This window comes from Pomacea canaliculata, linkage group LG11, assembly GCF_003073045.1.
Source record: "Pomacea canaliculata isolate SZHN2017 linkage group LG11, ASM307304v1, whole genome shotgun sequence".
NCBI classification, from domain to species: Eukaryota; Metazoa; Mollusca; class Gastropoda; order Architaenioglossa; family Ampullariidae; genus Pomacea; species Pomacea canaliculata.
In genome coordinates, this window is record NC_037600.1 from 3,675,883 (window position 1) to 3,701,065 (window position 25,183).

The 25,183-nt window shown below is 41.8% G+C and overlaps 1 protein-coding gene across 5 annotated transcripts; it reads left to right on the forward strand.

Annotated features, from left to right (window-relative positions):
* The first annotated feature begins 1,095 nt into the window (after positions 1 to 1,095).
* Positions 1,096 to 24,346, forward strand: LOC112575145. 5 transcript variants are annotated; one of them, XM_025256766.1, is made up of 10 exons: positions 1,096 to 1,218; positions 1,389 to 1,414; positions 4,174 to 4,291; positions 5,397 to 5,465; positions 5,754 to 6,020; positions 11,318 to 11,521; positions 18,229 to 18,333; positions 20,134 to 20,230; positions 21,447 to 21,490; positions 22,826 to 24,346. In XM_025256766.1, exons 3-10 carry the CDS (start codon positions 4,207 to 4,209, stop codon positions 22,909 to 22,911), a joined length of 957 nt encoding a protein of 318 aa, XP_025112551.1. In that variant the 5' UTR covers positions 1,096 to 1,218; positions 1,389 to 1,414; positions 4,174 to 4,206; the 3' UTR covers positions 22,912 to 24,346. The 5 variants fall into 5 exon arrangements, with proteins under 5 accessions (XP_025112551.1, XP_025112550.1, XP_025112552.1 ...); XM_025256765.1 differs by lacking the exon at positions 1,096 to 1,218 and having other exon boundaries at positions 1,402 to 1,541; XM_025256767.1 differs by lacking the exon at positions 1,096 to 1,218 and having other exon boundaries at positions 1,402 to 1,541; positions 5,904 to 6,020.
* The last annotated feature ends 837 nt before the right edge of the window (positions 24,347 to 25,183 follow it).

Genomic DNA, 25,183 nt, shown 5'->3' on the forward strand with positions numbered 1-25,183 from the left:
ATATGAACAGAGGTAATAGGAGTATATGAACACAGGTAACACAAGAGTAGATAAAACCGGACACATGAGTGCATGAACACAGGTAACAGGAGAACATGACTACAGGTAACAGTACATGACAACAGGTAATACAGAAGTACAAGAAGATGCCTCGTCAAGTGGAACAAGGGAGACTAATCCATCATAGCAAACTGTGGTGGGGTAATCTGCCACCAAAAGGTCACTGACACAGCAGCCAAATTCACTGCGGAAGAATAAAAATAATATTTGCAAGCCCTCAGACGACAACATATCGAATTAATAATTACTGGTAACGAGTGTTAACCGCTGACTATTACAATCAATGCCAACTACAATGCACTTCATTAACATAGTCGCTTAATTAGCAGAAGATCGTATGTGAAACAAGATTTCACAAAATAAGCGGGTTGACTATGAGTGTGTATTGTGTATATTGTGTGGTAGTCATTGTCATCGTCATTAAAGCTTTTATCAACATCAAGTGACATCCACCACTCCTACCACCTCCATCAGTAGCATCACCTCTACCACCACCAATGACAACAACCATCGATCTTTTTCTCCTTTACGTTTCATGCCCTTGGTAAACAACTACAATATTTACATAGTACCTGTAACTAGACTTATATCTATACTGCTATACCTTTATTAAACAACATATATTATTTACTCTATATTTCAGGGTTAATATTCTTTGATCATAGTCTCATTGTGGGGCGGAGAACATTGTGACATGCACACTAGAAAACTTAAGTGTTTGGCCACCGTCAAAGTCCACTTGTTGAGATGTTTCCGCTTTTTAAAAAAAAAAATTAGCTCTAACATTCATCAACAAACGAATACGGAGACCCTTGACATCACACAATTTGAGAAGAGAGCAGACGTCGCACAATGGATACCTTCAACAATAGTCTCTTTGTAAGGCCTTAATCATGAAACTTCAATAAAACACGAAGCAGACGCTTCTCTGGTCTTTTGTGGTGTGTGAACTTGCAGAGTGATCAGATAAGGTCTTACACACACACACAGAGTACACTATACAATACATATACACACACAGTCGTAACTCTCACACTTGTCTGGAAAATTATCAACGGTTAACAACCACCGTGTACTTTCTGTTATAACGGCGCCCCCTGTGTCCCTTGATTTTAAATCTAGCCGATCAGCTTAACGACTGTCACATGACTGAAGATTGTAAGCAGACTTCAATCATTCCACTGATATCTAATTAAATCTACAAAATTTATCGAAATGTATAAGTAGATCATCTGCAAGTGCATTTTCTTCATGTATTTCATTGAATTATTTTTTCTAAAGTTATTTTTGTAGTACCAAACCATCAATTTCCGTCGTTTTTTTCGCAGGACGACCGGGACATGAGCGCCATCTGGTGAGTTGAGCACCGGCATCCCTCTCTATCCTCATCTCTCGGACCCTGAGGCTGACAAACTTTATCATAGATTCCGCTGTCTCTGTCAATCTTTTGCTGTTAAGTGTTTTGGTTTTCACAGTGAGAGGTAAGTCTTTCGATTTACTAGACTGTTTTAGCTGCAGGACCAGCATCGAGTTCGTGTTAAGATTTCGTAATTCAGAGGCCATGGCGCCGCCATTATAACCGAATTTTCTGTCTCCACGAGTAATGGGGTTTTCCTATAATACATGTACACAGAAACTAGCCTGGTGGTCGAATTACAAGCAGAGGAAAGGTGTCCTGATAAGGTCATTCTATGAAAATCATATTTTTCCCTAACATTATTCATCTTAAAAAAACAGCAGGCCACTTTTGCGCCCCTCTCCCCTCCGTGACTGCGATCGCCTAGTTCGCCTGACGGTAGAGATAATATCTTATTCCAATAAAAATGTTATTTGCGATTCTCTAAACTTGTTCAGTAACCTTTAAGGAGCTTTGTCACTTACGGCTCACAAAAGTGTATGGATAAATTAAAACGGCAACAAAAATCTGTAATAGTTAAGAAATAATTATAATATTTGAAAATAAATAATCACAAAATTTTATTAATTTAATTAACTATATCGGAAAACAACTAACAGTAAATCCAGCCTTTAGGCGGGAAAAGTTTGTGATCAAAGTTCACTTGTAGCACGTCTGCTTCTGAAGCTTTCGCCGTCGAGTCCAGCAACTCCGTCAAAACCTGAGATAGTCTTTACACAGTTACCGCCCCTTTTGAAATACGGTTAGATTCATCAAACGACCAACACAGTAAGATAACAGAATAACAGAATTTAAAAAAAAACCTAGATAGAAAGGTACGACCCTTAAAAATCTAACAGTTGTTCAAATACACTATGTTAATATTCACTATTATAAAAAAAATACAAACTTAAATTAAAAACTTACATTAAAAAAATGTAAAAATCAAAAACGAGGAAGACTCACCTACGAACTTTGTTCATTAAAAAATAAATGCATAGACAAATTCTTCGAAATAATGTTCAGTTGTACACGATACATAGCATTGAAGCACAATTAAAACAATGTACTTGTCGAGTTCCAGTCAACGTTTGAAAAACTTACCTAGTGTGATCTGACTCTTTCTGTTAAACAGAATCACCACAAACATCTAAGGCGTCACTGCGGCTGCCTTCATTTCCCTTTTTCATGAAATAGTGGCGCAAAGTTTCGATGCATTTCCTGGCATCTCATATATAATACACTTACCATTTAAAAAAAAAATCTCTACTTTATAAGCCAAACTGGTTTATAAGCCACAAATATTTACAACTTGAAAGCTTGCATCTTAGGCATTTTTTCTCGTCTTAGGATGATGTGTGTGTGTTTCAGCAACTAATCTTAGTGATTCAATTGTATGCGGCTTTGATTTTAAAATAAGAACAAATAACAATAACAACATGAACAGTTAACACTATAACAATGTGAACAGTTAATACGTTAACGTGAAGATCATCGAAAAATTAATCGGAATCTGAAAAATCAGGAAAAATCCGTAAACAGGCCTCAACGCCGTAGAAGACGCAGGGTTAAAGACTGGGGACAAACGTCGCGGCTTATAGTCCGACATTAACGGTCATCAGCATGTCCACACGGCGACGTGGCTCTTTTATTATTATTATTCGCTCTCACGTTCCTTGGTCCGATGAAACGAAATTTTAGTCCAAATAAGCGAATAATGTTAGGTTTATGTAATAGGATTTGCTTCGGTTCTTTCGGATTCGGTCCGATAAGCGGGTGGTCCGGTAAACCGGTGAATTCGACTGTAGTGGCTTTGCAAGAGAAGGAAAGAATAAAATCACAAGAGAGTTTTCAACAAAGCTACAGCACTTGTTGCTATTATTAAAAATACCCACTAAATTATAATAAAAAATTCTTCTTCTACTCCATTCTACTTTCACTCGACAGAAACATTCTCCGGTATGCCTTAAAAAAAAAAAAAGAGAGTTAAATTGCAAGATGAAGTCAGCCCTCCAAGGGATGTATAAATCAGTATCAGATTACCTAAACGAGAGGGTAGATGAGCTGGTCTCTCTGGCCGCGTGGAGTCAAGGCACTTGTTTTCCTTTAATAACAACTGGCGATAAAAGTGTCTTTCGCAACACAAAAATACACAAAGAACAGATTTTGTCAGAGCTGTCCCGCCCAGCGCAGCGATTATCTTCAAACTGAGCAAACAAATTATATCTTTAAATTCTTATAGTCGCTGTAAAATAGTGGTATCAAAAATAATTATCAGGGCTTCTGCTTACGCAAAAAATTGCATACAGTACGCATTAAAATTCGGAGGACCCCTTCAATATTCGTCAATGGGGTCCCATTCAAATTTGGGTGAAGAACGGGGACCCCTTAAAAATCTGAAAAAAGGGGTCCCTGGGACCCCAAAGAATTTAGCCTTAGCAGAAGCCCTGAATTATTAAACAAGAAAAAAAAATTCGATGAAATATACATGGGTAGATTGCTTATCCTATCACACACACACAAGGGGGACTGTGTATGCACGTTTCCATGCGTTCAGAACAGAGAGAAAGAATTGAAGACATGGAGAAAGAGTTTTCATACTTTGTTAAGCATGTCTATTCTTCTTTCTTGACTTTACCCCAAAAATGTAAAAAAAAATTGCAGATTTCTCTCTTATGTATGTGCTTTTGAATAACCTATGATCTTTGTACTATCAGAACAAGAAGTGTAAAGACAGACCTCATCGCTTAATGATGGCAGTCCGTATCTGGAGGTTGATTGTGGCCCTGTGTGTATATACAGACATCCTATTTTTTACAACTGCACAGTCGGAGGGTAAGAGTGAATATTGTCAGTATTACTGTCAGTATTACAGGGCAAGTTTTCTTGTAACTATTGTCGTAAAGTCTTGGTCAGTATGTTATTATAATGATAGGTAACACGAAGGTAACACTCAATGTGTCAAGTCAGGATTTGCCGTGAAGTGCGCTATGCTCTTCCTCTCGAACAAGCTCTGTAATACTAAAAGTACAAAGAAACGACGTGTTGAGATGGGAGTGTGGAATGTTAGTAAACAGCTGAATGGAATATACCCACTAACTATAGTCTTGATCCTTTCCACACAAGAAAAGTTAAGGCAGCCCCCGTCATCTAAGGTTATACAATGATTAATTCTCCTAACGCTGCTAGGTATGTCCTCTCACTACACGACCTTTAAACTCGTCTATAGAGTCGAGGATTTTTGCAGGTGTGCTGTCGAAGGAAGACCCTATAAACCTAGCTATTAATTAATCTATTCTTTAAGAGGGTCGAATTATTATTTTGTTTTCTCTTGGCTGCTTTTGTCTTATTTTCTTTTGCATTTAGCCTTCAGGCCATCAAAAACTGTATAAGTACATATTTTATATGAGAAGCACCACATCTAAAACCTACATCTTTAGCTATGACAAGATAACTGCTTAAATAATTATGCCTATGTTAAAGCTTCCTTCTTAAATCTATAAATTTGTGATAAAATGAAATATGAGCGACAGATGGCATGTACTGAGCTTTATCTGCACATTATGAAAACATAATCAAACGGACTTTATAAGAGGTTTAAGATCCTTTAAAGGTCCCGAGAAAGTCTTTATTTTCAGTATAATCAGACCTGTTTGAACTCTGCTATATTCTCCGGTATACCAAGCACCCACTTCTGCTTGGTAGATAGGTGGTTATACAACCACAAGCTTAAGTTGGCCGCAAACCATCCACCTTCTAATCTACAGTCAAGCTCACTAACTGCCAAAATATGAACACTTCACTACTACAACAGCAAGAAGAAGAAGAAGAAAGAGGAAAGAAGGAAAGAAGAAGAGTCATCTATCGTAATTTTAATTTTCATCTTTATTATTTGGCACTTTAGTATTTTAAAACAGAAAGAAAATGTTTTCTGTTTCAGAATGCGAATGTGAAGAATTTCCATGCACAACACAGAGACGTTACGAATACGCCGATTTTAGCCGTAAATGTAAGCTTGAAGGTCTAGATTTTGGTATTTTTAAAATTCTTTTTGAAAATTAAATTATCACATTCTTCACATATTCCTTATTGTCTACTATGTCTCGTCAGCGGTAAACAACTAGGACTGTGGAATTATTAAACAAGCGCGTATTTTATGAATGGTACTGTGCTTTCAGTTTCAATCTCATTTGTACTGTCATAACTGTGATTCTTAACTCTATTGTGATAACTGTAATGTCGATCAGCATAGATATTAGAGTTGTGTCAACATCTACTTTTTTTTCCTTGGTTGCAGTAAACGTTGCTCTGGGTAAACCAGTGTCTTCAAGTTCAGTACATAGAGGCACGTTATCCTCTGCTCAACCTTGTGTTGTTGTTAGTGGCCATGTAACGACTCATCTCGTGAGCGATAAGGACAGGACAGGCATTTGCTTTCTGACTGCAGCAGAGGACAAGTTACCTTATTGGGAAGTCGATCTACTGGAGCCTTATTTACTTGCTGGCATCAACATCACCTGGGCACTAACCGCAGATTCTTCCTTGGATTATAGCCGTGAAGGAAGTAAGTATAGTCGTTATTGTAATGGACTGCCACGTGTGGGTCCTGCGCGCAAGGATTACTTTCCACTCGCATGCACCCGTCCAGCATGCGCCCACACGCTCACTCCAAAACACTCCTCAAAATACAAAACTTCAATATGATAAGAATATAATCAAACAAAAGGCGCACACACATATATCTACCTACGTGAATGGTCACGCAGTATATCCACTTCACAACTCAGGCCTTCCGGCTCGTACTCTCCTCACTGCCAAAGTTCACTAGTTAATGTCACAGTTCACTGTTCAAACGTGTAGAGTTCACAAATCGCTGTTTCAATGATTCATCAATACACCGTCGATCCCACGCTGGGGTACTTCCAGATTTACTATCAGTTCTCTAAACATTCACTATACATGTAAGTTCTTCAAGTCCCTTGGACACTTTTTACGTCTTCTATAATCCAGGAGACGGACTCTGAGCGGCCGCTCACCAGCTCGCTACCCGGAGAAGTGACGTTTTCTGTCCCTCCCCAGACTTCGTTGGTTTCTTCCTTCCGGTGGGCGTAACTTCCTCCCGGTGGCCTTGGAGGTGTAGAAAGGTCTGGAGCAGGTGTAAGGGGCGTTGCTCGCCTCAGGCGGTCCCCGCTTCAGCTGGAAAGAGGCTCGTCGGCTGTTTACCCGGTGGTCTCCCCCTGGCCATACATCACTTGTGGACGCGTTTTACGTCGATGTTGTCGTTAGCCCGCCGACTGGCCACTGGTGAAATAGGGCGGCCCGACATTTGGCGCCAGTCGGGCCGATATCCGCCAGCATTGACCAGTCACTGCATTAACATTCCAAACAACCTTAACCCCACCCGACTAACATACCAAACTATACTAAATACACAAAATAGCTCAAAAAGTAGAAAGCATATTTTCTACATCTATCGCCGTTGCTACATACTTTTCTTTGTCGCTCTCACAGTATGCTCTTATAGACTCAATAGAAAAACACCTTATCTCTTGGACACCTTAATTTTTTGGTTAGTGAGCTCGACTCCAGAGTAACTCGCTGACTGTAGGCTCTACTCACAGGTGATGGTAGAATTCACCTAGAGAGGTTATGATAATCTTCCTTGCTCACCCAACAGGGATGTCTACATGACTTATCAGGGAAAGGCAAGGAATAAAAAGCTTGGCACCCTTTCTAAATGGGAAGAGCGATTTCACTTTGCTGTCCTTTAGAGCATTGGTCTGTCTTGTTGGGACTCTGACATGTCCTATACGTCATAGTGTATGCAAGCGAAATGTAATGGAAATAACCCTCCCTACTTTATTAGGTTGACTGCTTCATCTACCAGGCAAGAGCTACTCAGTTGTTGACAGGCTTGTGCTTGAAAGCTGCTAGCTTTTGTCGAATCGCAATAATACGTTAAAGCATGTGTAAGGGAGTGGTGGGGGTGTGATGCTGGTGAGGCATAAACTTCCCTGTCTTCCACACAGCAGGGAGCTGCCCTGATTCCCAAATTTGCCTGAAGATTTCAGTCAGCTTGGGAGCTGTCACATTCACATCTGCTTTTAACATCTCTGCTGTTATTCCATCTGCCCCTGGTGCTTTGCCACTCTTCATTGTCTTGATTGCTGCTGTCACTTCTTCCAGGGTTGGCGGGTCTGTGCAGATGTCAAATCTATAACTGCTGGCTGGATGTCTGCAAGGTGAGGGGGATCTGGTCTGTTCAGGACTGAGTCAAAGTGCTCCCTCCAGCGCTGTAGTTTTCCTGCCTCTCCCTCCACTACATTACCGTTCACGTCTTTCACTGGCACATCACTGTTCTTAAACCCGTTGTTTAGCTGTTTGTTTATCTTGTACAGTGTCTTCAGGTCATTTTTACTTGCTGCATTTTCTGCTTCATCTGCCAGTTTCTCTATGTAGTCTCTTTTGTCGGTTTTTGTCATCCTCTTTACCTCTTTGCTTAGTTTTGTCTATCTTTGTCTGTGTTGTTCCTTCAGGCGTTCAGATCTAGTGTTGTTGTTTATTTATTTATTTTTTTTTTATTTGGCTGACTTTCTCTCATCTATCTTCTTCCATATGACTTTGATCCACTGTTCTTTCTTCTTCCGTTGGAAGCCAAGTATTTTCTCTCCTGTTTCCTGTAAGACTCGATTAAAGTCGTCTAAGGTCATCTCCTGTTGGTCACCTAGAGCCTGGAGCCTGTTCTTTACTTCCATAGCAAAGGCCCATTTGGTGGCTGGATCTTTTCCATTCTCGGAGTCACTCTTGCTGACGTGCCGTTTTCCTCGCGATGACGTTAGCTTCAGAGCAACAAAACTGCGGCATATCCACAAGAGTGTTGGTCACTTGCAACGTCTGCTTCTCGGTAGGCTCTGACATCTTGAAGTGAGCTCCTTCATCTTTCTGGTTGATGATGACATGGTGTATCTGGTTCTATTAATTCATTGTATCCCATCTGGGTGATGTCCACGTTGCCTTGGAATATGTTTGTGTTGGAAGAGTGTGCCACAATCAGTAGGTTGTTTTCTTCACAAAAGTCTGCCAGTGTCTGCTCCGTTGTCATGATAAGCGTTCCAATTCCATGCTTGCCCATGACATGCTCCCTTCAGGTTGTCCCATTCTCCACTCTTGGCATTGAGATCCCGATGATGAGCAAAACATTCGTGTACGCACCCCGTTAGAGAACACTCCGAGGCGCCTGGAGCTGATCGTAAAAAGCATCCTTGTCTTCTGCCTCGGAGTCATTTGTTGGCATCGCAATGCATAGCAGGCTAGCACTGTCAGCTTGGGTACTTTGAATGGAATCTTGCCTCTCAAAAGCCTGGGTCCATAAGGCTTCCATTCAGCAGTTATTACCCAACCCTTTTCAGTTTCTTGTTGAGGAGTAGACGCTACTCCTTCAGATGCTGAAGCGTCTGATCTCTCTGAGAACAGAGATGCTATGTCCTGATGCCAGTCTCCTCTTTCTGATGCCGGGTCCCATCTGACCTCACTGACTCCCAGATGTCCAAGTTGTAGGTCAATTCCTTGACTTAGTTGGAGCATCCTTGCTCAGTCTGGTACAAGGTCTGGACGTTCCGCACCCACCCTCAACTTTTGCCTCGGCTTGAGTAAATCCGCTGTCTGGGCGCCAGCTCCCTCTCGGGTTTGGCTGTCGTCCGTCATTAAGTCCAGTCTCCTAGTGTGCTTCATTACCTCCACCATCTATGCCGAATTCTCTGGTTTCAGTTTCGGTAACGGTCTTTTTTAACATGGTAGGGTTGTTAGCCCTACCACAACCTATTTTACCTGTAGGTGAGGTGTCCACCTTAGGCGCCTCTTACCACATGCCTGGCTGGATGGCAGAGTGACCCTATTCTTACAGTGCTCGCTAGGCAAGCTTACCCCGGGGTCCCACAGGGGGTGAAAAGCAAATAAACCTAACTAATCCCCTGCACCTTACCACATCTGTAAAATAACGAAAAGAACAGGATCTCGTAGCATGCAACATCAAGAAATGAGAAATGTGACTTTCTGACGTTTACCCCCCTCCCCTATCTCTCTTCTTTAGCTACTCCAATATGTTGTATTGAACGATGAAAACGTGATGTTTTAACTGGCGATGATTAAGTCCCATTGGCCTATGCCGTCGCCAATGGCTCTTTCGTGAGTCGTAAATCTACGGTGCCAACCTCTCCAAGAAAACTCTTTGTGGTCAAAGATATTTTAAACAACAGACACTTTATGTACAGTTTGAATAACAATCGTTACTTGCAGACAAATTGGTAAATGGGGGACATACGCAGCAACATAGTCAACAGCGCCACCCGCTTAAACTACCCTAGTCCGTGGGGGTGGGGTGGGGGATCAGTGAGTGCTCTTCACCACGGTAGTCACATGTTGGTGTGCTCCCATCGAATGCCAAATATTGTGTAATGTTTTAATATTCAATCTGTCGCAAAGAGTTTAAAATATCGATGACAATATTGTTCCTCGAAAAAGCCATCATGTGGAACTTGTTTAGAAAAATTTGTGGACTTGTTATGATCGCCTTGTTGAGATGACGCTCAGAGGTGAAGGCAGCCATGTGTGTGAAGACGCTTCATGTGAGCTCGTGTAGCATGTCCCTTCTCCTGACTACTCTCGAGAAAAACCCATGACCTGTACTTGCAAATAACAGTGCGAATATTTAGGAGAAACTGAAACAGGCTGCAACAACGACAACACTACACCATCATATCGACAGCCACAGGAAAACAATCCGTGACCAGGGTACGGAACTCCACGCTATTTTTAGTATCATTACCCCTGCTAATTAAACGGCGGCACACGCCGACACGAACAAAGGCGACACACGCCTGGCGATGATTCTGCAGCTACTCTTGCTGCCTGTCTCTCCCACGTTACCTCTCTGTCTGCTACTAGTTTTGGTTGGTTTATTTAGTAGGAAAGCGCTTCAAACTTGAGGTAATTTCGCACTATGGGGGAGGTAGAGATGGGCAGGAAACCGGAGTACTCGGAGAAAACGCTCAGCCCTGCGGACATTCAGAGAGTGTCCCGAGACGAGATCTGAACCCGAGTGTTTTAATTAACCACTACAATACCAGGCGCCCCTGCAACTCCTCCACTCACTCTCAGGACTTATTGACAATGTACAAAGTATCTAGAAACAAGCTCCCATCACCCGTGCGCTCTCTTGCACCGAACATTCTAGGTAACAAGTATTTGAATGTGGCAGATGAATACTGAATCTGAAAGAATCTGAAAAACACACTCGCTGGCGCACCTGCTCGAATATCTAGACCAGGGTTCACCAACTATTCTGACACTGAGAGCTACTTAAATGGTACTGAGTAATACGAGGAACTACTTGTTTGATGCAAACTTACTGAGTAACAAAGTTGAACACATTTTAAGCTTTTTAACTTCTTGTATTTTGTACTAATTAACACTTCTGTACCAATTGTTGGGAAATCATTAGCTATCGTATCATCAAACCTTTATAAAATTTCTGAACAAATCATGAACTCTATCCCATGCTGGTACAAATGATCAGTTATGTAATTAATTATCACATTAAGGGCCATCGGGCGGCAGCTCACACAAATGACTGCAAGTCTACAACAGTTAATTCGTAACATGGTGCTCTCTCGATTTCAAAATGTGTGCTTTGTTTAATGGGCTTATAATTCAAGTGTTTTTCCGAAGAAAACATAACTGCCAAAAATACAAGCCTACATAAAACATCATATGTGGTGGATGGTGCTGGGCGTGACTGTTCGTGCGCGCGTGTGTGCGTGCACATACACGCGCATTTTATTTATTTATTTTTTATTTGTTCAGTGAGAAATAAGACGAAAATCGGCGTGTTTGTGGACGGCAACAAGATTTACGAGTACCAGGGGACAGATTCTGACAAGGATTACATTTCTGTTCCACCTAATACCATTGGTCAAATAATCAGGATCCAGCGATTACTTGAGGTTCCACGTAAAAATGTACATGACAGACATTACCCACTTATGCTTTGCCAAGTTGAAGTCTATAGTAAGTAAAATGTGTCAGATATACAGTTAAGCCTCGGTTTTCGTCTATAACCCGTTCTAAGACAATCGGCAAAATCCGAAACCGAAGAAAACCGACGCAATTATTTCAATATCAATCCATGTAAATCCAATTAATTTGCTCTAGACACTTCAAAATACACACCCAAAACATATTTTATAGAGAATAAATATTGTGTTTAATATTAAAAACAATAAGATATTCATATAAAATGAATATTGTCGCGTAACGTGATCGGGCGTCGAAGGGACTTGCTTTCTCACAGACACACTCGCAAACACACAGACAAACTTCCACGCGCCCGACGCGAGCAACGAAGCCAATCACTCCTCAGTGGACAAAACACGCACACGAAGTTACAATACAAAACTGAAATTTATTGGCGGTCGCAGAGTGTGACCACCAACTCAAAACAAAAGGAAAAGACAAGAAAAAAAAAACCCCACTACAACAGATTGCAAAAACAAAACAGGGGAAAGCCCCACCACTTAAAAAAAGACATACACCCACGCACTTCTAAATACGCCCCTCTAATGGTGTTCGTGAGGTCTGGCATGGCATGAAACTTTTTACACAGTATACACAGTATTATATATATATCTATTCCCCCCAAAAAAAAACAACAAAACAAACAACAACAATTGAGACAATGTTTAACTACAAGTAGGTTAGATTAGAGAAAACATCCCAAATCAAAACGCCCACCCACCCAACTCTTGAACTCCCTAACTTTCAGTCTAAAGATGTCGTTCGTAACCACTACACTACAGAGACGTAGCTCACAGTGCTCTCTAATCTAACCTACTTCAACATTGTTTCGGTTGTTTTTGGCCCCTTATTTATTTTACCTTTACCTGTCATCAGTTGTAGGCCTTGAGCTATTTTGCCTGTCACAATTAACTTTATGCAGCCATTCATAGTGTCTAAAAGTTGTAGAATAAGCCCCAGAGCAAGTTTTACAGCTGGCAATGAGTGAAGCGGAGTGTTGACAGCACGGAAGTGTGCAAGGTCGCTGACGTCATGCTTCCGAAGTTTTTCCCTTCAGTGAGACTTTGACGAAAAAAAAATCAGCACCCCGATCTTCCAAACTAAAAGTCCCGGTCTAACCCTGGGGAGAGGGAAACTTCTGCCCCTCCCACGCTTATAGGGTCCCCGCCCCCCTGTCCGTCAGATCAAACGACCGGATACACCCAAGCCCTCGGACGCCCCCACACCTCGAACACCGCTGTAGCAAGCAACACGCGACAAATATAAAAGACTAATGTTTTAACGTAGCATTGGTTTTTCTGGAGACTCTTCTTGGCGTATGAAAGACAACGAGGACCCAAAGAGAGGTGCAGATATAATTGTTTGGAAATGAAATCTCTCCTCCATGGGAACCTTACGTGTCAAGGCACTATCTGCGGTCACTTCCCTTCTTGGTCTTCTTATCGTGTAATCGTGGTCACCTCACTGACCCGACCGAAACAATCGTCCCTGTTTATTGTAACCATCGTGCCACAATGTAGATCCGTCATCTGCCAGATGGTCTCTGCTAAAAGATGTGAAGCGCCTCTCCCCACAACTAACAGATGCAGCAGACACTAGCGGCACAGTTCGGGAGATGTCAACCCCAAAAAATATTCAGATCTATTACCCTCTACAAAAATAAAGACATAACTTACTACACTACTTGAATGCTACACAATTTTTAAAAAAGCACAAAAACGCTGGAAAGTAATGGCATTGTTTGGCTAGACGCGCGTAGTCACACGAGCAACAAGTCCACACTCAGCAAGAGAACGCGTGGGTCGCCCTTTGTTTTTTGTTGGGTTTTTTGGTTTGTTTTTTGGATTTTTTTTTTTTTTTGGGGGGGGGGGGGGAATCCGAGACATTTTTTTTTTTCTCGAGGGAAAACGAAATCGAGGATAACAGAAGTCAACGAAAACCGAGGGTTAGCTGTACAAAATTAAATGATAATTATTATAAGTGTGAAGTCTACAAGAGTTCAGCAGATCTTTTCCTTGTGAAATATTTTAGTAGTATTGGTGGGGCCTTGATGACAGCAAAGTGGGCGATACTTTACACTGTATATTGCATACCCGTGATACTGTTCACTGTATACTGCATACCTGTGATACTGTATATCGTATACCCGTGATACTGTATCTTGTATATTGCATACGTGATACTGTGCACTGTATATTGCATACCCGTGATATTGTACACTGTATGTGGGCGACTTTCTACTTTCTTTGAGATCTCCAAACTGACGTCATCCTGCGCTGACCATCCTTTCACTATCATAGGATCTGCGGCTTTTTCTATTGCAAGACTTACGCATACTCTCTTTCGGTTTGCTTTGCACATGCACGCGCAGACAAAGATGCAAGCGCGCTAGTTGACTACGGTAAATCCAGAATCTAAAGTAGCAGAGGAAATATTGGAAGTAAATGGACCGTGGAGCAGAAAGCGTTGAAAACCTGCAGGGTAGTGGGGAATTAATCCATCAAGCGAAAAGCTTGCATCTTTAATATAAATTCTTACTTTAAGATGCTAGCACACTTCCTTCAGCTCACCTCAGTCCTCTTGGAGTGTATCTGTTGCGCTACATCTATACTCCTCCCCAAGTGAAGGGAGTGTAAGAAAAAGATAGCGAACTACTAGTTTCTTCTGTTTTTATAGACAAGTTCTAAATATCGCTTTTGGCATGCATGCCCTTTCCTTCCACTAACCGACCCGTCCAAGGAGAGCTTTGGTCACGTGGTAAGGTGAGGGATCCTCTGGCACTGCAATTGACTATATCTCGATCACCATTGTGCGCCCCCTCCTGAAGACGTCCAACCTCGGCACTGTTTAAAAAAGTGTCTATTATTAAAGAACTTTCTAATCTGATCTTTTTACCCAAGCTGCAAGAGCTCTTAATCACTGATCAGCACAGTTAACTCTTTAGAGACGCTCAATCACGACATTCGGGCCATCGAGACCCCTAAGCTTCTGGCAACCACGACAGACCCCTTTTCCATATTCCAGACCAGCCTCCAAGACGGGTCTCAGAGAGTCGTTATCGACTCACGCTCCTCCCATCCTTTCACAGTTCTCTGTGACGTTACCACCACTTCCACCCTTTCCAAGATTCTGTTCTTGTGGACGTCTTCTGTGCCCTCTAGCGTAACCACCGTCAAGGCTCATCGAGCACCATAGTCCTCCCTTCTGCAGGCAGCAAACACTGTCCAAAGCTATTTGGTTCATGAGGTCACGGACAAGCTGTTCGCTTCGTTTATCTTTTCTCCCCTGGGGACTTCAACTCTCCTTTCTCTGGCGTGGTTACCACACTCCTCAAACTTCAACGCGTCGATGCCGTTGGTGCTCCGGAAAAACAAGCCCAATCACTTCGCTTACTTGACTTGCTGTCATTGACCATGTTACAAACTGTCACTGAACATATTACAAAATGGACTGTCTTTGCTGCATGTGTCTCAATCAACTCCAGTGAAGCAGGTTCCCAAAAGCAGTGTTCAGTGGTGATGGGGGTCCACGTATATTCCACGAGGGTATCAGTAGATATCAGTAGTATACATTTCTTACAGATTCCCGTGTACCTTGAGTTTCCTTGATGGTCTAGAAGTCAAAATAGGTTCAACATGCAAAACGTGCCCCCCACCATCAGTCATTGCTTAATGGTCCTACTTTCTTGTAGGTAAATTTGGGAAAGAGAAAGGCCAAGGAACTAACCTCCTGCATCAAAGAGCGATGTTAAAGGTTAACCCGAGTGGTCGGTGAAAATCGCTGTAAATGGGGCGTAAAGGTAGAACAAAGCACGTCCCAGTAGTATTTTAGGACAAAGAGGGAACGAGAAGTTTTTTAGGTTGAGGATGTCCTTCGTTATTTCGGCCCTGTAGTAGTCACCAACCTTGTGGTGCCTATCGTCATCGGCAACCACAATGAGCGGAAAAAGCGGATCAGAGTGTTGGTGTGAACTTATCCTCCACTGACCCCCACCTGCAGATACAGTTGTTACTGGAGCACAAGCAGTCAGATATTATCAAGACTTACTCTTTCAAAACCTTTCAGAATTACTGATTCCTTGCTGGGAGAAGTGACCACAGAACACCAAAGAAGAATCGATAGAGAACTACAAGATCAATAGCTCTGTTCAGTTCATATGGGAGAAAACCCACTGATGTACCAGTCCACTTGCTAAGGGCGCTTACCTTCAAGTGTACCAGCTGCAAGAAGGGTTACTGGCTCTATGCCACGATGTACCATTGGCAGAACATCTGTGTCGTTGTCACTGTCATTGGCAGAACATCTGTGTCGTTGTCACTGTCATTGGCAGGACATATGTGCACACAGAAAGTGACTGACCGGCTGGGAGCTGATTTTTAATGGCCTGGAATGGTGTTAGATGTTCCCTGATCTGTTTCTTCATGTGATGTTTGTCAACGAACATTGTCAAAGAGACGTGGAGGTAAAGTTTCACTTGGACAGCTTATCTTGGTTAATGAACCCTTTCGAAAAGTTGCAGTGAGCCTTGCTGGACCCACAAAACCTATGCTGGAACGAAGGGGCTAACTACTGTCTCCTTTGTGTCGCCGTGATATATCCATAATTGCTGGCACGGCGTAAAACACAACCATCCAACCCATCCTCTTTATCATGTACATGAAGTCACTTACAACTCTCATACAATCTCACTCTACATCTGATCAATCCTTTCCTGACGACACTCAGCTATACACCAGTTGCTCTCCTTCTACAGCATCCAAGATTGTATTTCTGATATTAGACAATGTGTAACCGAGTGGTGGGGAGTTGGCAGTGACCACAACAGTCCAACACTCAAACCAGAAAGGCAGGAACCGTCAGCAGGTGCACAACTCTTTAATGCACGGGCTAGAACAACAGTCTTGTCTTCGCGCCTTCTCTTCTCAGTTTTCTCCCCTGTCCTTTCGTCTCAGCTCTGCCCTTATATACCTCTCGGGCGGGTAACTTTTCGCGATCTTTCCCATGCATCAGCACTTTTCTGGCATGCATCAGCAGATCTATTTTCGCGATCTTTCAGAATCGTAACTTTTCTTTTCTCGCATACATCAGCACTTCCTGCCTAACAAGCGCTGGTCTACCGTCCCTCTAAAAATGGATGACCCACTCTCGATGAACATTTTTCTCACATCTGTCTCCGCAATATAAGCTCCATACGTCATGCTCTGTCCACCTCTACCACCAAAATTCTCATCTGCTCATTTGTTCAGTCTAAACTAGACTATTGCAAGTCTCTTCTTCTTGGCTGTCCACAGAACCTCATTGATAATATTCAGAAAGTTCAGAATTCGCGCATTCTGTCCTCCCTCCCACAAAGACAGTCACATACGGGCAACAGACGTCCTCCCTCTGGGCTGCTAAGCAGTGGAACTCTCTTCCTCATCACATTCGTCACTCGGACTACAAGGCTACATTCACACGCTCTGTGAAAACATATCTGTTCACAAAGTACTATCCTTGAATTACTATCTTTACTCCCGGGCAATACTGTCTGTCATGCTAACCATCATGTAGCGACTCCATCTTACACTGTTTATAATATCTACAGCCCTTCATACCTTCATCCATTGCTGTACCTTTTACTCTTGTACCTCATCTTTATGTTTGGTGTGTCTATACGTACCTCACTGTTCACTGGCTGTTGTGCTGTTTGGTGTGTCTATACGTACGTCACTGTCCACATTTATCTTGTACCTCATCTTTACGTTGTTCAGTGTGTCTCTACGTATGTCATTTATTATTGGTCTGCGCAGACAGTGCGATCTATCTTGGTCGTGATGCTGCGCGTTATGTTCCCATTATTATTAACATTACTAATGGCTGTTGAGTGCTAGTCACTACTGGCTGTTTGGGGAATGTCTTTACGGAGATCATTGTACATGTGAGGTACTCTCTAACCTCTGGGGTGGCAAGTCAGCGGTGTTGAAAAGGCCAATGACAAACTTGAAGGTCTTTCTGTATGGAAGAGAATGTATCCTACAATCAGCCTCTGATTTACATAAAATCTATAAATCTATAAAAGGCAAAGTGTGAAAATTGTAGATAGGCTCTTCTATTGCTACCTTGTTTGAGACGTTGTAATGGTTATTCCTTGTCAAGATAATGTGGGAGCTGACTACCTGAGCAGGTTCGCCAACACCAGTCTCCTCTCTACTCCACGTATCAGACTGAAGACGTTCGGTCGTCGCTCTGTCTCCTTCTCCGGCCACAGTCTCTGTCTCTCCATATAGTTTCTGGAGTAGCCTGCTTCTGTCTCTCCACACAGTCTCTGGAATGGCCTGTCTCTCTCTCTCCATACAGTCTCTGCAATGGCCTGTCTCTCTCTCTCTCTCCACACAGTGGAGTCAGTACATGGCATCCGACCTGGACATAACATCTTTGTAAACACCTACTCGTCCATCTGTTGTCTTTCCCACCACACACTATCTCAGCCTTCCTTTCTGTTGTTGTCTTGCTGACCGGTGAATGTTGGTGTATGTTGGTGTGTGTTTGTTGTGCTTGTTTGTACTTAGTTGTGACGACGACATCACACGACCTCCTTCCTTTCCCACTGCCCCTGGTCTCGTCAAGCGCATCCAGCTCACCTGGGTGTGGGGAAATGGGCGATGCAAGTCCAGTTATCAATATTTTTGTGTTGTTGTGATATGACTCAAATTTTTCCTTAGGCTGCAGGTTCGGATTTTATGGCACTGAATGTGAAGGTATCTGCGAGCAACCAATCTGCTGGAATAGAGAAATATGTAGTGGTGTCGACGGGTCCTGCCCACCAGGTAAGCGTTGACAACGTCACACTTATATTCTGTTGGTGACTATACCAAGTAGTGTGCTGTTAAATAAAAGCTGTTTTGACCAGGCATTGTAGAAAGAGACAGTGTTAGATGTAAATAGCGTAATCAATCAAGAGCATTATATATATATCACGGAATAAAAGTACAGAAATGTAAACTCAGTCACCCTGGTAAAGTCAACCTTAGGGTGATCCAAGCTCACTCAGAAACACTGTCCGGGAGCTGCTAGCAGAAAAGCAGACAAACTTTGGAAGTCAAGAGCCCAGTTGAGCAGATCTTTAACATTTGTATTCTGGTAGCGAACATTTACAACACCAGAAGGTTCTCTGCCACAAATGTACTACTTCAAAAGTCTGACACGAAATGCCGTGGAATGTAGTTCAAGACTTCAGTTGCTAAGAGAGGGTGCGCTCAAGCTGTCGAAGAGCTGGACAAGAGTTTAGTTACAGCAGTTCACAGACTGGCAACGTTTTTCACAGAACGGTTGGTCTCGTCTACAAACCCGTGGGCTCGGCTTCTCTTTGACTGGATGACTAAGCTGGTCCACCTCTTTCTCTTATGATTTTCCTTTTTCTACCTTACCTGGGCCCTTTGTCTATATTCTTTTTCTTAACAAACACCTCCCTGTCATACTACAGTTTTACCTATCTTCTGTCTTCACTGATCTCTCTCTTGCCTTTTTTTCCTCATTATGCCTTTCTTTTGAATGGAGGTCCCTGATGGGTTGCTGGCCATCATACCAACACATCTCTTTGACCCGGACTTCTCCTAGACGGGAGGTTGGTGTGGCCCACACAACCAAGTGGCTGATCGTGTTTTGACCTAGCTTTGCTAGAAGGTTGCGGCTGGAGTCAATCTAGTCTTCATACTGGGAAGGCCAAAGTATAATTCTTGTGTATCCCTGATGCTTCCCTGCTGGAAATGCTCTATGGTACCACACAGTCGCATTACGGACATTTCCTCGCTCAGTGCGCAAATCAGAAGGCAAGAGAAGAACTGCGTCGACGGGACGGAAAACAAATTTGTCGACCGACCCATAAAAGTAACACCCCACAGATCCCTCAACTCTTCAAACGAGGTCATTCGTCTCGATCTCACAGCCTTCAGAAAAGGTGACACCTGTGACCTCATCTTTCTTCATCGCTTTCTGAAACTTCTCTCTGACTATCCTGGTTTTTTGTTCCATCTTCACAGATGGCTCTAAGGTTCCAAACGGTGGCCTTGTAACTGCGGCAGCAGTTCCGTCCTGCCAACTGCAACGAGCTTCTTCAGCCCGACTTGCGAAAGGTTGCTCTATCTTCTCTGAGGAACTCCACACCATCTTGCTTACCTTGCAGTATGTTCACCACCACTTTGTCTGTGGTGTCAAGGAAATGTTAGTTTGTACATGTTTTAACTACTTATCCTGAACTCTAGAGTATCCGGCAGCATTTTTTACAACAGCTTCTTTGTGTTTGGCACGACGTAAAACACAATCAACCAACAATCCTCCAACTGTGGTTTTGAAGACTTTTGCAACGTTTGGGTCTTATGAATTCTCTAAATCAAAGTGGATTCAAGGTACAATTCCAGAAGTATAATTGGTAACAGTGGCAAGGCATATGCCATCTAATAACCCACTAGATGGGTTGTACATCTTAGATGAAAGATGACAGCAACTAATTATTTAAATGAATTTTTTTTAAAAATATGGAATTAACAATTCAAATGCTTTGAAGTGAAAATTTACTCAAGTTTGCTTGTAACCAAGGACCTATAATGTGAGGTTTATTTTTCATGCAGAGGAACCGGAGATTACTGTGGAATGTGACTCTACGAGCTTTAAATTAGCTTGTGCTTTTGACGTTGTCGTCATGATACTCGCCGCCGTTGCTGCAAAGTAAGTGTTGGTACAAGAAGTATGTCTCGTCATATGCGCGAGACACTTCTTAGTTACGAGTTAGAGTAGAAAGCAGTGTCGTATTAGAAATATAGACTTATTATGTTCAAAATCTACGATAATCTAAATTCTAACTGCTAACGTCCTTAAACGCCACAGCCAATGATGGGCCTTTGAGCAAATGTTATTGATGACCTTTGAGCAAATGTTATTGATGACCTTTGAGCATATGTTACTGATTGGTCGCCCAGCCACTGCTCCTTTTTTATCCTGTCAGGGTAAACGATGGACTATATTTTTATAAGGATAGGGTCTACCATAACATTTCCAAACTTTTTATCTCCTGTTAGATTTTGGTTTGGGGTTTTGATTTGTTGATTGCCTTTTGGGCCACAACGCTTTTACACTTTAACCCCTCTTTTACATTATTCTTAATTTTTATGTTGGCTTTTATCAAGATTTTGAGGTTTTATCACTTGGGTTAGGGTTAAACATTTCAAAGCAAGATTACTTTATGTTCCCGTCCTATAGTCTTAGTTGCCGGCAAGACGTAAACCACAACCAGCCATCACACTGACATGACAGACCGTAGTGTAGTCGAGCAGAATTCCACGCTAGAGACGACAGATCTAGCAATAAAAGGACACTCAAAACAAACCACCTACCATCTGGCAGAGGTCAGGCAGTTGGGGTCAGACTAGCACACAAACACTATACAACACTCAGAATAATGTGACTCTTAATAGTAATAACCATAACAAGTATAATCACACAAATAACTTCTCCTCTGGTACGGCAGGCTTTTCAGGACATTTACAAAGGAAAAGACAATAAAGCCATTTAACCGTTTGACTGACAGAAAATTACTTTTGACATTCAAATGCTTATTCATAATCTGGAACTGTCAAACGGTTACATTCGTTAAAAAGTTGTTTCTTTAATTGAAAGAAATGTAATTGATATTGAAAAATTATTCATTTACAGTAGGGAGGTTGGAGTTTACTCACAGTGGATTAAACTTTCCTATTCTCTGCTCAGTGATGCACGTTTAGAAATAGGTTTTACAAATTAAATCTTGACGTGGTCATGCAATTATTAAGTTTGGATAATAACGGCTTTAATGAACTGCTGAGTCGTGTGTTTAAGAAATGCAAGTATAAACATATGTTGAACTGATATCACTGTTGTGATTGATATACCTTCGCGGACTTTTCAGGGTAATTCCCAAAAAGAAAGACCCACCGATGGTGCCTCTACCTGGTAAGTACCTTCAATACAATTAAGTAGCATCTACTGTATGCATTGCATCATTTTACAAAATAACATTTTGTACGTTAAAATGCTGTGAAGATGTATCACCCGACTCAAACTAATACTAGTGGTTGTCTGAGGATCAGCAAGCGTGTCTCGCCTTAGCCAGTGACGATAGTCGTGTTGTTTGTATTTTGTACAGGTGTGTGTGTGGGGGGGGGTGGGTAGGTGGGAGGGCTGTGCTATTGTCCGACACTTGAGGGGGGAAAGAGGTAGAAGGTCACTGCTAGTGACGTAGCAAGTCCTAAGATCCACTTCGCATTCACATCACTGAAGCCACAAGTTAGTTACAAGCTTAGTCTCTAAAATCGTATTTTCGAGTTGCAAAATATCCAAATTTTGCCAGTTTATCATTAATTGAAAATCTATAATAAACTCGAAAGAGAATTGTGGGTTCTAGCGATATAAAGAGAGAGCTTCTTGCTGATAACAAAACTCAACAGCGTGTGGTGGACATGTCTTATCAGAATTTCAGCTAAATTACCCGTGTTCAGTCATCTGGATGCCAATATTACATCGTAGGTATGAAAGTCAGCGACAGCACACGAGTGCTAACGGCTTCTTCTTGTTAAACTCAACACCTTATGCCCAGTTCTCCTCAGGAAAAAAGTGTCGATGATAGTCGTTGACGACAAATGCTCGGCCCTCTAGCTCACGACCAAAGTGGAAGAGCCAGACACAGGAAGTGTGTCCCGGATTTTTTCAGGCAGGCTGCCCCCACTCTTTGGCTGTTAGTCTCGGCGAGCCTTAACAATCAATGAGAATAAACCGGAAGCTGTGTACACACCAGCCTCGCTTTAGCAGTTAACTGGAAATCGCCTGCCAGCAGTCCAGTAATACAAGTTCGTGATGCCACGTTAGGCTTTTATCGTTTTGTTGTGTTTCTGCCATCCACTACGTTTAGCACTTACAGAAGTGCAGGCAACTGTGTGAGCGGCTTTGTCACAGATCTTCTCCGTTGATTCAAGTCTTTCTTAGTCCATGTCAATGATGCTCAAATTGGGTAGCTGACAGAAAACGACTTCTAGAGAGACAGCAAGCCTCCACACGCTTTCTACGCAGCCTTAAATTCATTCATCGTGTAGGTGCTTTCGACAAAAACCAAAGCTGAGTCACGCTCCTTGACTTGTGTACCACGTGATAAGCATGGTATCCAATCTCTATAGGCTGAGCCCCTTACATACACTCACCAACTACCATTCTCCTCCACACACGTTTTGTAGACGACACTTTCAGATGTGTTATGAATATTATCGATGTCAACATTTCTTTTCTTCCAAACAGCTGCGACACCCGAGGTTAAAGAGGACGAAGAAGAAAAAGAGAATGAAGGCGAAAGAGAAGGTGAAGAAGAAGAAACTACGGTGTAGGAGGGATGATGCGGGCGTGTTAAGTTCGACATGAAAATGTTTTGTTTGTTACAAGGTAAAAGACTTTTTGTTACAATCTACAAACCTGTTCCAGACTTTTTATTACAAGCTACAAACTTGTTCCAGACTTTTTGTTACAAGCTACAAACTTGTTCCAGACTTTTTGTTACAATCTACAAACTCGTTCCAGACACTCAAGCTACAAACCTGTTCCAGACTTTTTGTTACAAGCTACAAACTTGTTCCAGACTTTTTGTTACAATCTACAAACTTGTTCCAGACTTTTTGTTACAATCTACAAACTCGTTCCAGACACTCAAGCTACAAACTTGTTCCAGACTTTTTGTTACAGTCTACAAACTTGTTCCAGACTTGATATTGCAAGCTACAAACTTATTTCGTTACATGCTACAAACATGTTCCAGACTTTTCCAACTTTCACGCCATGACTAACTGCAGTAGTGAAAATGGCTGCTGCTTAACACTGCGCGTTACACACTTCATTCAGAATTGTTGTGATTTAATTATAAATGTTCCATACTTTTTAAGTGTTATTTTATTCATTCTTTACTGAATTAAAGAAATGTTGCAAGTTTTTCTAAAGTATTCAGTTTTAGGCTTATTGTTGCACTTCATCCTTCTATTGTTACTGAATTGTTTCAAGTCAACATTGCCTTGGCTCCTATGGCTGAGATGTGTTTCTGCTTTATAAGCAAACATACTGTTAACCATGCTTTTCATTATTTACCCTTTTTGCCTGTATGTCTGGTCACCATATTTGTCATTTTGTTTAGAATGTAGGGCATTTTATCCTAGCAGAAATATTTGAGATGCTTAGAAATGCTCACAGCACAGTAACACAATGTTTGACATATTTACAAAAGAAAGAGGAAAAAATCCCGAGAGAAAAGACAATGAAATAAGAGTCAGCAGCACACACACATACACATGCATACCTTTACTATCAACATAACTTTATTATCAATGCTACAAGTGACCAATTTTTTGCTGAGATTTGTTTTTGCTTTATAAGCAAACATACTGTTAACCATGCTTTTCATTATTTACCCTTTTTGCCTGTATGTCTGGTCACCATATTTGTCATTTTGTTTAGAATGTAGGGCATTTTATCCTAGCAGAAATATTTGAGATGCTTAGAAATGCTCACAGCACAGTAACACAATGTTTGACATATTTACAGAAGAAAGAGGAAAAAATCCCGAGAGAAAAGACAATGAAATAAGAGTCAGCAGCACACACACATACACATGCATACTTTTACTATCAACATAACTTCATTATCAATGCTACGAGTGACCAATTTTTTGCTGTTTTGCATTTGTGGTTATAAGATGTTTGAACTGGTTGGGTTAATTTACAGTTACGTTTTGTGACTTTAGTGTTGTCGAAATAAATTTTACTTCATTGTAACGTTTGTAAGAGTTTGTTTTTGCCGCACTTTTATTGAGACTGAGATTTTCCTAATTAAATGCTTGTTTTTTTCCTTCTTTTGACTTCCCCTTTACAACCGAAAAGGATCAGATCCCCAGTTCACGTGTATGGAACCTGGACAGAATGTTGGTGCGGCTGACGATGACACTCTCCACGTTGAAACTGTGACATAAGGAATAAACGCGAAGCAATTCTCACATTTTTAACAAAATTGCCTCAGAAAATAAAAATAATACACTTGGCCTTCAACGTCTGATAGAGACAAAGTAGAAAATATATTTGTACTTATCTTTCTCTCCGGCATCCAACACCGGTCGTTTATGGAGAGGAGAGCAACGTGATCTTCACCACAAATATCCAAATTACAAAACTAAATATCCAACTTAAAGTAGTTCTTTTCGTCCCTCAGTTTGTCTCGGGGTGCTTTCCTGTCACTGGTTTCTATCTTTCAGTTTCTTGCCTTGTGTCAGTTTCCCTCTCTCTCTCTTCAAGATCAGCTTCCCAGAATATGACTCGGCCTCTCTCTCTCTCTGGATCTGCCCCTCTCAGTCTCCCTCTTCGTCTCTGTCTCGCACAATCTCTATCGCAGTATGTTTTTCAGTCTCACTATCAATCTCTCTCAATTTCTCTCTCAGTATGCCTCTATCTTTCAGTCTCTGTTTTTCTCTGTTCTGTTTCTCTCAGCTCATGTCTTCTCGGTTTCAACATCTGTCTCGCTCAATCTTTCCATATCAGTATTTGCCTCTCTTTGGTCATAGACTGCATTATGCGCAAGACAACAACACCGGCTTACAGACTGGCTCAAATGTCAGCAGAAAGA